This window comes from Globicephala melas, chromosome 17, assembly GCF_963455315.2.
Source record: "Globicephala melas chromosome 17, mGloMel1.2, whole genome shotgun sequence".
In the NCBI taxonomy this organism is placed as follows: domain Eukaryota; kingdom Metazoa; phylum Chordata; class Mammalia; order Artiodactyla; family Delphinidae; genus Globicephala; species Globicephala melas.
The window spans coordinates 51647785-51660733 of NC_083330.1; the positions used below are offsets into that span (position 1 = coordinate 51647785).

The following is a 12949-nucleotide window of genomic DNA, read 5'->3' on the forward strand; positions in this document are numbered from 1 at the left end:
CATTGCATATATGTTACAGCAAATTTGAAGGCTTCAGCTTACCATATATGTTGATTTTTGTAATTATCTAGAAAGAAAACTAGACTTAGAGTTGACAGACCTTAGTTTAATAACTAGCTTTGCTATTTATATGTGAGCCGTATGACCTTATTTCTCTGCTTCTCTGAGCTGTTTCCATTCATCAATGAGATGGGAATAATAACACCTGTCCTACAGATCTCACTGGGACATGAACAGAAGATGGTTTAAGGACAATGAAAGTACTTTGTTAATTCCAAGGAATTAAACAATTAACTGCTATCAGGACTCCATTCAGTATTCAGGGTATTGACAAGAAAGTGGCATTTTCTCCCAGATTATCTTGATTGCTTAGATCAAGTGTGGCTAAGAACAAAAAAAGAAAAGAAAAGAAAAGCAGATATTGAAAAAGTAATTTTGTGTCTACACTTGAGAAGAGGCCAACCACACCACTTAGGCACTGGACTCTGTTCCCTATTCAAGAACATAGTTCTTCCAATTGTCTTCTTTCTCTTTCTCCTGGATCATAGGATTTCCCCTGTCAATGGGGATTGTTCCCTAAGCAAACAAACATGCTGTGATGTCTCTCATCTTTAGAAAAATAGACTCTTCGTCCCCCTCTGGCAGCCCTTCTGCTTTTCTACTGCTTTTCCCAGAAAAACTCAAAAGATATGTTTATAATCACTATCCACTTTTCCCATCTTCTCTTGAACCCACTCTAAACAGGCTTGCCTGATAAATTAAAGTTTTTATTTGTATAAATAAATAATGCTTTTCTCCAAAACTACTCATTTCCTCTTATTCATGCTATTCTGTCTTGTAGTTGTTCTCCAAGTTACAAGAGTAGCCTAAGAGCGTTGTCCCAACTATTTTAGTTTTGTCTTTTACTCTTTATCTTTCTCGAGTCTTGATCTGTAAAATCAGTTAGTACTTTTTACTAGGCATCATTGTAATGATTATCAGAATTATTTCAGAATTACATCAAATATTAAATGTTTAATATTCTTGAATACTTTGTAACTTAAAAAGCAATATGCAACCTGGCAATTCCACTCTTACTTATAGACCCAAGAAAAATAAAAACATACATGCACACAAAAACTTGTACACCAATGTTCATAACAGTATTAATCATTATAGGCAAAAAGTGGAAACCACCCAAATGAGTGGATAAATAAAATGTGGTATATACATAGGATGGAATGTTATTCAGCAATTAAAAGAAATGAAGTACTGATATAAGCCGCGACATGGATGAACGTTAAAAACATTACACTAAGTGAAAGACACTAGTCATACACACAAGACTGCATGATCCCAATTATATGAGATATTCAGATAGGCAAATCTATGGAAACCTAAAGTACATTAGTGGTTGCCTAGGGCTGGGGAAGGTGAACAGTGACTGCTCATGGGTATAGGGTTTCTATTCAGGATGATGAAAATGTCCTAAAATTAGATTGTGGTAATGGTTGCACAGCTCTGTGGATATACTAAAAACACCTGAATTGAACACTTTAAGTGGGTGAACTTAATTATATGTAAATTATATCTCAATAAAGCAATGTACAAGGTTAACATCATTAGTCATAAGTCAAGTTGATATCCTGCGCCCCTGATATGTTGTGTTGAAAACGGCAGTTCACCTCTGTGGCCTTCCTCCAAAAAGTCCATAACTTCATTGTAACCATGAGGAAAACATCACCCAAACTCAAGTTGAAAGACATTCTATAAAATGCCTAACCAGTTCTCCTCAAAACTATCAAGACCATCAAACATAAGGAAAGCTAGAGAAACTGTCACAGCCCAGAGGAACCTGAGACGATGTAATGACTAACTATAATGTGGTATCCTGGATAGGATCCTGGAACAGAAAAAGGGCACTAGAGAAAAACTAATGAAGTCTGAATAAAGTATGGAGTTAACTAATTCTGTGTAAGAATAGTCATTAATTGTGACAAAGAAATGCACCATGCTAGCGTAAGGTCTTAGTGATGGGGAGACTTTGGTGTAGGGTATTTGGAAACTCTCTGTATTAACTTTGCAACTTTTCTATAAATCTAACACTATCTTTTTAAAGGTTATATACAAACGTTAGCTAATAGTTTTAGAACTTGTAGTAAAAGTCGTAGTACTAGTACTAGAGATAGTAGTTAGTAAAACGAGGTTCCTCAGCAGCCTAGAATAGAGAAACTAGTTCGCCTCTGGTTTTTTACCGACAGCACACGTAAGCAAAGCTGAGCTTGTGTCCACTCGGGGAAGTGTAATCTCAACCTTAACGGTCAGATAGACTTCTACCCAGTTCATGTCTTTTTTAAAGAAAACTTTAAAGGAAGAAAAGAAATCCTTGAATAGGGTCTTTATCTAGAGATTTTATAGATTACAAAATGATGTTTTGAGGACTGAATTAAACTCTCTTGTGAGAACTATATGGCACTTATTCCACATAATTAAATATCATAAAGAGTAAAATATATATAGTAGGGCTTGATTCTAAAGTTTCCAGCTGATACTCACGAAAAAGATAACCCTTCACCATGGTGGCCAAGGACGGGGCCTGCCCACCTTAGACCCTCCTGTTCCCACCCTGCTCTTCTCAGCCATCCCTGTAAGCAGTTTCTCCAGCTGAACACTATGTTTTAATCAGCTGATTTTTATGACCTCTTTTCCTTGCCCTCAATATACTCTGCAAAAATGGCTGCCTACTTCTTCGTTGACTCTTTAGCTGCACGGAGCTGACCCTTTTAGGACTCAACACTCTACATCCCCTTTGGCAGCTGCATCTCCCCTTCTGTCCTAGCAGAAGGAATGCCAAGCACCCCACAGAAAATGATGGATTTTGTTATGATTTCCACAAGCTTCCTAGAGAAAAGAGATCGCTCCACTTCTTTCCATGGTCTGCAGAACTTGCACACTAAATTACTTCTGGTCTTCATGCTATGCCCCGCTATCTCATGCCTCCAGACTGTCACACACACCCGGTCTCTGCAGTAACACTTGTCCTGCCTCTCCTTATCTTCAGACTTCGGCTTAACTACCACTGAGACCGAATCCTCACTCACCAATCCTCAACCTCAAGTCCAGATCGGGGGCTCTCATAGAACCAAAACTTTCCCCTGTCTTAGCATTTGTCACATTGTATCAGATTATAAGATACATGAAGCTGTTGGCAATGTGTCTCTGGGTCACTGTCGAATCCTCAACAGCCAAGACGTTGACTGGTACACAGTAGGAATGCCAATGAATCTCCTAGAGTAAATGAGTAAATTAATTCCTTCCTAATCAAAAATATATGGTTATATATATATATATATATGGTAAGATCATTTTCCCCTGAAGATTGTTTCATGCTGTTTCTCAAAGACCTTTAGGTCCTGGGGCAGAGGCGTCTGTAAATAAGCAATCTTTCAACTCATTGTGTATCCCGTGCACTTCCCCAGTAAAAATGTCAATGCCTAAAAACAATGGCCCAACGATATTTTCAAATTTGCATTTTTGTCACTTATTTGGAACCACAACAGAAATAAAACTTCAGCAACCAACAGTGAAATTAATTGGGTATGGAAGACAATCTCTAGGGCATTTCCTTTCTAGGTATTTGCTCCTGTATTAAGAACTATTAAAATCCAAGCTATGGCTACACCAAAAACTTGGGAACATTTTAGAAAGTGATTAAGCTCAATCAAAGATATTTGGAATTAACTAAAAATAATTATGAGTGAGATTGAATGTATTCTCTATTATCCCACTGGAGACATATGTTCCTCCAGGACAGTCTTAGAAACATCACTGCATTTGTTTTATTTTAACACCTCCTTAACATTTAAAAAATGTATATTTCAAACAAAAAGCTGAAGTATATTAAGGACTCATTTTACTAATTAACCAATCTCTATTTAAAAGGGATTTTTAATATTAAAAAATCAAGTGTTTGCAAAAATCCTCTAACAATATGTTGGAGTATTAAAAACCCAGAAAAGGAATACTCGAGGAATGGTGTCTCCTCCAGGATGGAGTATGGAGTGAATAGGGATCAGCTCCAAGGGAACCAGGTTCATGAAGCCTCCCCTTCTCTGCAGGTGGAGTAAGTTAATCCTTCCTCAGAACCCTGGACTCATATATATCACAAGGCATATATCACAGTCTGCTTATTTTTAATGTATAAAGTCAGTGACTTCACAATGCATTGATATAAGCAACATGAAAAGAGGAGAGAGCCTTACTGTTCGAATCCCCAACATCTAGAAAAGTCCCTAGGATATGGCAAGTGCTTAATAAATGTTCACTGAATGAAAAAAAAAACAGAAAAGGATCATGATTACATATTTTGAAATAATTATTTCCATGCCTGAATTTATTCAACATTAATTGAGGGCTATCTTATGTCACATACTGTATTAAATACCTGAGGAAAGAGAAATGAATAAACTTTACTCATGTCCTGAAGAAGCTCACCATCTATTGGACAGGTGGACAAATATAACTCATTGCAATAAAAAGTTTGGGGAGTGATGCCAATGTATGCATGGGGGCCTGTGGAAGCGCATGGCAGAGATACTAACCTAGAAACAGATTGCTTTTCTTTGAGACAATGAAAGTTGCCCCCTTACATTAATTAAAAAGAGGTAGGTAGATATTATATGTGAATGCAGTGTTTCATCTGAAAATAGTAGGGGAAAATAAACAGATAAAATTCACCCTTTAAGTTCAGAAATTAAGCAGCAATAAGTATGTTGAAATTATACTTAGAATAGATTAAATGTTTTTGGCAACCATGTGGGAGTAACATGGTAGAAATATCATTAATGAAAATGCAAAAGACTTTCACAGGGAGAGCAAAGTATAAAGGAAAGAGCATGGGCTTTGGCTTAAGCAGACTTAGCTCGAATCATGGCTGTCACTTACTAGCCATGTGTCTTTAGACAAATCACATATATCCTCTAAACCTCAATTTCTTCATAGGCAAAAAGGAACCAATACTAGCTTACACACGGAGTTATTAAAAGCATTAAATAAGATTATGTTTACATATCTTTATGATGGGCCATTATAAAGACTCAAATGTGATGCTAGCAATCCAATTGTAAATCAAACCAGGGGCTCAAATATAAGATGCTTAGTCCTTGGCAAGGAGTGAGAGGATGTTGGTAAGTGTGAAGCAGTGACCTGATATCAGAGAACCTGGAGTACGAGGCAGTGGAATCAGGCAGGGATGTGAGTGATGATGGTGACGATGAAGATGATAATTACTATGGCTCCTTCCAAAGCTCAGACCATTTATCACTGAATTAAGCCTTTCGTTTCCTAGGATCAATTAAAGTATTTACTCATAATCTTAAAAGTCAGCTTTGAAAAAGCAGGCTTCCATTAACCTCTTGTCTGAATAGGTCCTCTTTATCTCTGAAAGAAGTCAAGAATCTCTGAAATGTTTTACTTGGTATTATATGAACCAATGTGAAAATCATACCTTCCCACTGAACAACTTCCCTACCCCAGTAAGCCAAATATAAAATGTAATTATCCTACATGCGGTGAGTCAGAAGGACAACGAACAGTGGTCACGGAGGGAACGGTGAGTGAGGTAGAGCTGGTGGGCGTGGGGTACATCCTTAGAGGGTAGGAAGGACTTCAAGAAAGTGATCAAATGGCCCTGGAAGAAGAGCAAACACAGTAGCTTGAGAGTAGGTGGATAGATAGCTCATAGGTGCCATCGCAAAGAAGTTGTAGGAGTTGTTCAAAAAAAGATAGTAGTGGTTCAAAAAACGATAAAGGCTATGTGTGTCCCTAAGTGAGAAGTCTTACAGCAAATGATATGAGCCACGGAAGAAGGCAGTTACTATAGAATAACAGCAAGAGGGTAGCATTACCCCCACGATGTGGGATTCATGGGGAGTTCCTGGGGTGGACAAGATATGGTTAAGGGTAGGACAGAGCCCCAGTATCAGAAGGAGTGCTAGGAGGGGAACGGAAGGTATTCTAACACAGGAGAGCAAGATGGATTCTATTATCAGGATTAAGTACAAGGAGCTGAATTTATAGTAGATACTAATGACAGAGTGGGTATCTAGCTGTGGAATCCTTATTTCTACACTAAAGAACTTTTAAAAGCCCTGTGTAAAAACAGGATCTCTCTCAATGCCAGAACAAGATAGAGGCTGGTGGAGAGGGCTTTAGGAAAACAGCTGAGAGGTTGGGAAGGATGAAAGAGGAAGTATCAGTTCCTTCTATTTGCAGTAGTTTTCAAGTTCAGAACATCTAGAAAGTCTGGGCTGAGGAAGCTGAAATTTGTCAAACTCTGTAAGAGACTATAGATACTAAAAACTTATTTTAAAATATGTAAAGTGTTGCTGTCGAAGGAAAGGTGAGTAAAGATGGAATTAGACCCTAGGTGTCCTAGTGTTCACCGCAGACACTTTTGGTGCCCTGGGTCACATCCTCTGAGACAGACTGTGGTTTCAGCCATGATTTCATGGCTATTGTGGATGGTTCCTGCTTGCTGAGAACACTGCACTACAGGTATCCAATGTCCCCTGACTGTCTCTCCTCTTCTCTGCCTCAAGGTTCTGTCTAAAGCCCCTAGGAGTTTCCAGGTAGGTGAAACTTGGAAGTACCGTGCATTTAAAGCCCCTAAGGCACCTCTCAACAAAGGGGAGATGGCAGCCAGTAGATAAATGCCTCAGCTTCCCTGTCTCTGGACAGATGATCCCGAAACGCATTACTTGATCCACAGTTGCCCGCAGTGGGAGTTGTCTCAAAAACACACCGTATTTTGGCTTTTCCTCCTCTCTCACACTCTCTTCTATGCCTTTAATCCTGCTTCCTGGGTTCATCTCCCAAATACTGTAAACTGCCTACACTTAAGTCCTTGTCTCAGACTACATCTTGGGAACGAAATGCTGGAGGAGGGCAGAGGCGGAGTCGTTTTATTTTCATGTTTCGGTTCTGTTTTGTTTTAATTTGTGTTTGCTCTGCATTTCTGTTTCTCCACAGGTCACCAAGATGCTGGCAGTGGTTGTCATTCTGTTTGCCCTTTTATGGATGCCCTACAGAACTCTTGTGGTTGTCAACTCATTTCTCTCCAGCCCTTTCCAAGAAAATTGGTTCTTGCTCTTTTGCAGAATTTGCATTTATCTCAACAGTGCCATCAACCCAGTGATTTACAATCTCATGTCCCAGAAATTCCGTGCAGCCTTCAGAAAGCTCTGCAACTGTAAGCAGAAGCCGGTGGAGAAGCCGGCTAACTACAGTGTGGCCCTCAATTACAGCGTCATCAAGGAGTCAGATCATTTCAGCACAGAGCTTGATGACATCACTGTCACTGACACTTACTTGTCTGCCACGAAAGTGTCTTTTGATGACACCTGCTTGGCTTCTGAAATAACCATTAGCCAAAGTTGATTCATGAAGTAGAAGGAAATGGATGATAAAGAAAATGAGAATCTGTGCAGTTATCAACCCAAGAGAGGAAACAGCCAATACTGGTATGAGACGACAGAGCAGATGAAGTCCTCACCAGTGCTCTAACCTGCTGCCCCAAGACACTTTAACCCGTTAGAATGATTCACAGCTTCCTTCTCATGTCAGCAAAATGTATATCATAGAAAAACTGAGCAGATCTGTGGAAGACCCAAATGGTGGAAATTTTCCATTTAATTTGACACTTTATTTTCTGGGGCTGTGAAGTTTAGATAAAATCTAGACATCAGTTTACCTTATTCAAAATAACTTTATCAAATGTATTTTCTCACCCCTCCCAAATTATTTATACATGTGGTAATTTGGCAACACGAAAATTTTTAATGTTTTCATTTAGCATTTCATTTTAATAAAGTACAGTGCTATTTTCATGAATATTTGAAACTACAGGGGAAAATAGAAAAAAAATTTGAGGAGTAAAAATGAGATTTCAGACAAATATATTCACCATATGAAAAAAAAGTCATAATGCTTATAAAATTCTGAGTTGATTTTTATATCTTACAAAGTGTAGACGGTGAGTCACCATTCAACTTTAATGTAAATAGCCAAACCCCAAAATAGCCAAAATTACTCACTGAGAAGACATGTAGATTTGATATTTAGATAAATCCAGCTCTGTACTCTGCAAGGCGTCTAAACGATGGGTGAGACAGGAGAAATATCAAGATTGAATAACTGTGAAGATACATACTAACATATAATTAATATTGAAAAGTAGCCAAGACAAGACCAAGTATTCAAAATAAGGTTTTACTTCTTCCTCTGAGACTTTTAAGGAAGAAAATCCTATTTGAGCATTTGAGAAGAAAATCCTATAAACTACTGAGCCATGCCAAGCAAATCCTTCTAGCTGAATCTAGCTAAAAGTCTGAAACATTCTCAAAAGCTTACTTGCTATTCTAAGTCAGCCAAAGGCTGACTATTACACTTCCAGCTGAAGACTCCCCACTGAGCATGGTAGCCTATGGATTTCAACATGTCTGCAAGTGTCTTTCCTTCCTGCCTGCTTGTCATTTGTAGGTTCTCTCTCTTTTTTTTTTTTTTCCAAATGCTTGTGACATTTTGTTTACAGATTCTAAATCAAAGCAATGCAAAATTTTGTTGGCTTTATTTCCAATAGAGCTAAAACTAATTTCATCTCATTATTAATATCTCTTTATAGTTATGACTAAGGCCTGCTCTTCTATTCCAGTGATTATTAGAGAGTTGTGAATGTGAATCTGTCAGGTCCTACTTTAATCCCTTTCAATCGACTCACCTACTAAGATTTGGCCAAGTGTAAAAATCGTCCTTGGTGTCGGTTCAGTAATAACTGACTTTTTTTTTTTTAACATCTTTATTGGGGGTATAATTGCTTTACAATGGTGTGTTAGTTTCTGCTTTATAACAAAGTGAATCAGTTATACATATACATATGTTCCCATATCTCCTCCCTCTTGCATCTCCCTCCTACCCTCCCTATCCCACCCCTCCAGGCGGTCACAAAGCACCGAGCTGATCTCCCTGTGCTATGCGGCTGCTTCCCACTAGCTATCTACCTTACGTTTGGTAGTGTATATATGTCCATATCTCTCTCGCTTTGTCACAGCTCACCCTTCCCCCTCCCCATATCTTCAAGTCCGTTCTCTAGTAGGTCTGTGTCTGACTTTTAATGACTGGGTCAAAAAGGACTGTGTACTTCTAAGTGCCCCATAGACTGGCATTTTCCCTTTCCAGGGTATATACTTATCTTGTGGATTTTTCCCTGAAACCTAATTGCTAATGATAATTACCCACATAAACACCTTCTTTACGAAGAATATATCACTCTATTTTTCAAACTTCAGTTTTTAAATGCTGCTTCATGGAGACTCTGCCACCCAGAACCTCAGTCCTCATGCTTTGGTGAAAATTGCCCTCATCTACTCCATGAAAACATTCTTATCCTGTCACTGTTTCCATAAACAAATGCAAGCAAACACTTACAGGAAATACACTAAAGGTCTATATGCACGACACTAAGAAAACTATTTTAACTGACTTTTCATCCTGGATTAAATATTAATTTTGGGATCATATAGATAGAGCACTAGAGTGACCCAACCCCAAATCACACATGCACGTATGCAGGTGCATACAGGTACATACACATGGATGTGTAAATTGCTTATCCATGGGGATTGGAATATATTAGATATTTTTCATTATGGAAAAGAACTGATATCATTGAGCATCTACTCTGTCTCAGGCATGCTGGTAGGTACTTAATCAACATTATCTTCATCACAGTCTCACTACAGCTGTGATTTTCTTATGATAAGACCAGGGATCAGGAATTAATTCCCTAAACTGTATAGATATTAGGGAAAGAAAATGAAGAAATGTCTTTCTTTTTTCTTTTTATAAGCCAGCATGCTGATTAAAATTCTTGTGACCTGATGGCTTAAATAATTTAAAAAATATTCTTTGCAGAGTGGTAATATCAGATGTTGAAAAAAATTATGATTAGTTTTATATGTTATACACAGAACACAATATACTCTTCCCACCTTTGGAAATTTAATATATGGGCTCAGTTTTTGTTTTAATGTTTAAAAAGTTATTTGCTAATAATCTGTTAGTTTTAGACCACGTGGGAAATTCAAAAGAACACAGTTCATAGCGTTTCAACTCTAAAGCAAATGCCATTATGAAATTAAATGTTCCCATGCAATATCCAATAGATATTTGGGTTTACACAGCAGAAATATAACTTTTTAAGGTATTCTTTATCACACTGTACTAAATCATAAAATATTGCCATAAATAATCAAAAGTTAACAAACCATCAAATGAAAAATAGATTAAAAATTGCTGACAGAGTGATGTTATTAAGGCCTCCCTTAATAAAATTCCTTGAGCTATTTTATTACTTCCAGTTTCATTAATTGCTGAGTGTCTTTGGTTAGATCTTGGACCTGAGGTAATTAGGTAAAGGGCACAGATCATGAATAAAACAAGCAGACATAAATTTCCTCTTAAGACTTCTCCATCAGTATTATGAGTTTAGTTCTAGAGCTTCACTCCAACACAAATATTCTAAACGCTAAAGAGAAATGAGAAAAGTGAAAACTCTGTAATCACTCTTAAACAGGCCAAATGCACGGAACAGTACACCTTGACAATATACCCAAACACATGGCTGATTTGTGCTAAACAGCTAGTTAAGTCAAAGAAAACTATAGCCATAAAACTTAGGTTAGTGTAACTAAGTCTTAAATAGATACTTGAATTGTTTCATTTTCAGAAGAATGTGTTGGAGTAATAATGACAGTATGTCATAGTAAAGCTGAGTCCACATGGTTATGGACTTACTCTTAAAGAATAAGAGTTACATCATTCCAAACTACGTTAAATCTATAAACATGAGAGAAGAGAGAAAAGATTAACTTTGGGGAGGAAAAGGAGGTTTTAAATAGCTTACCCATGGCTCTATGAATTCTATAAATAATATATGCAACATTATTTATGTCTCCCAAGTGCAGCTCACAAAGGGGTTGGACGATTTGATCATGGAGTAAGGGAACTGGATGTGAATGGTGGAACAGCCACAGACAACCAGTCCATCCAGGCTAAAAGGACATTTATTTAAAATATTTGGAGTCACTTGTTCTCCTTGGAAAAAGCAGAGTATGGACATCTCTAGCAATGTGTTTTCTGTTTATCTGTAGTTGTCCACAGCAAATAACCATCAAAACCAAGATTTGGCTGAACGAATATAAGTTTTTAGAGTGATGCACATGAAGAAGTCTTACAGCACTCTGTAGTAATAAATATATTTTTCTCTCCTTCCCCACCTCCCCTATCAAACTCTTCTCCCTCCGCAAACATGGTTTTCCTTAGAGCAGCCAGTTTTATGTGACTTTATTCAAGACTAGACCTGGACATGAACTATCTTAAGTGTACTCTCAAATATATGTGATATGTATGTGTGTGTGTGTATATATATATATGTATATATATAGTTGCTCTGAACACTTGTGTGTTTCATAAAATCATGTTCAAATTGTGGAAGAACTGATGCTTCTAAAGTTTCTGTTTATCTCCCAATTTTCATGGTGGGGAGTCATGTGTAGAGTTGAGCTGCTCAATGTTTTTTCCCTCACAGATAAGTGGAAGTCTGGCATTTCAGAGCTGCACTGAGAAACCAATAAAAGAATACTCCATATGTGAAGAACTATTGCAGAAATTTAAGAAAATAAAAGGCTCTCCCCATTCTTAAGGATTTCACAATGCAATGAGGAAAAACTAAATCAATATAATATCATCTCAAGATATAACATTTTGGCAATATTTAGAACATGAATTAGAAACAGAAATGTTTTAAAGAAGCAATTAAGATCGTTCATGTATTATGATTCTATTTTATGAACTATAATTAGAAATATTGATTAATTTTTAACTTCATTGATCACACGGGGGAGAAAGGTCAGATACAGCTCTGTAATATTTGTTTTTATGTTTAGTCTGTAATCTCAAGTCACTCAGCAGAAAAGCTCATTTACAAGAGTGCCCACTGGGGAATAGTTTTGTTTCTGAGACGGTTAGAACCAAATGGACTATGCTGATATAAACTAAATCTATATGGTTCTGATTTTAATATTCAAGTAATCTCTGTGAAAAGAATTGCCAAGAATGTTTGTAGACAGTGTTGTCAGGCTTGTTTACATTATTCTACACCGAGTACATTTATGGCAAATCCCACATGAGGTGATTGGTTTATATTTTAGAGATTACGTCTGGAAAAATTAAGCTGGATGAAATAGTTCAGCTGGGACAGCACATTGTCCGAACTGTCAAATCTGGATCCTGCAAGGGAACAAAAGACAGTTTTATGGCCAATAAACAGCAAATCCACACAATGATCACCTGTATATCCTCGTGGAGGAGCATCTGGGTCAAGTCCGTACTACAGGCTCTCAACTGAAATAATGGAAATAAAAGCATTTTGAATGTTATACAAGTTAAAAGGATGGGATTAAAAACAACGGAGTTGGCTAGAGTTCCTGCAACTTATTGAGCCTCTAAGCAACACCCATAAGTGAATATTTCATTCCTCACAGAATAATGGACTTAATTTTTGTGCATATGGTCGTTCTCTGACTTGTAAGAAAGAGAGAATGAACTTTCTCAAGAATGTTATGAACTGATATTGATAAAGATGGAGACTTTCCAGAACAGAAAAATAAACACAACATGGCGGTAGAATAAGATTGAACTTAACCACAGGTCTGAATTTAGAAGACAATTAAGAACATTTTCTGTATTCCTGAAATGGCACAAAATGCCCCAGTAAGGAGGCTAAATGTTTACACCTTAGCCAAGAATAATAAATCACTCCCACTTTAATATACATAAGAATTATCTGGAAGCTTATCTTTTTTTTTTTTTTTTTTGCGGTACATGGGCCTCTCACTGTTGTGGCCTCTCCCGG

At 37.3% G+C, this 12949-nt stretch overlaps 1 protein-coding gene across 1 annotated transcript in view; it reads left to right on the forward strand.

Annotated features, from left to right (window-relative positions):
* The window catches only part of TRHR (thyrotropin releasing hormone receptor), a 41994-nt gene extending 34578 nt beyond the window's left edge, over positions 1-7416 (forward strand). Inside the window, exon 3 of the mRNA XM_030863101.2 lies at positions 7009-7416. Coding sequence (XP_030718961.1) covers positions 7009-7416 — 408 coding nt within the window. The remainder of the gene's footprint in view (positions 1-7008) is intronic.
* Positions 7417-12949: the final 5533 nt, after the last annotated feature.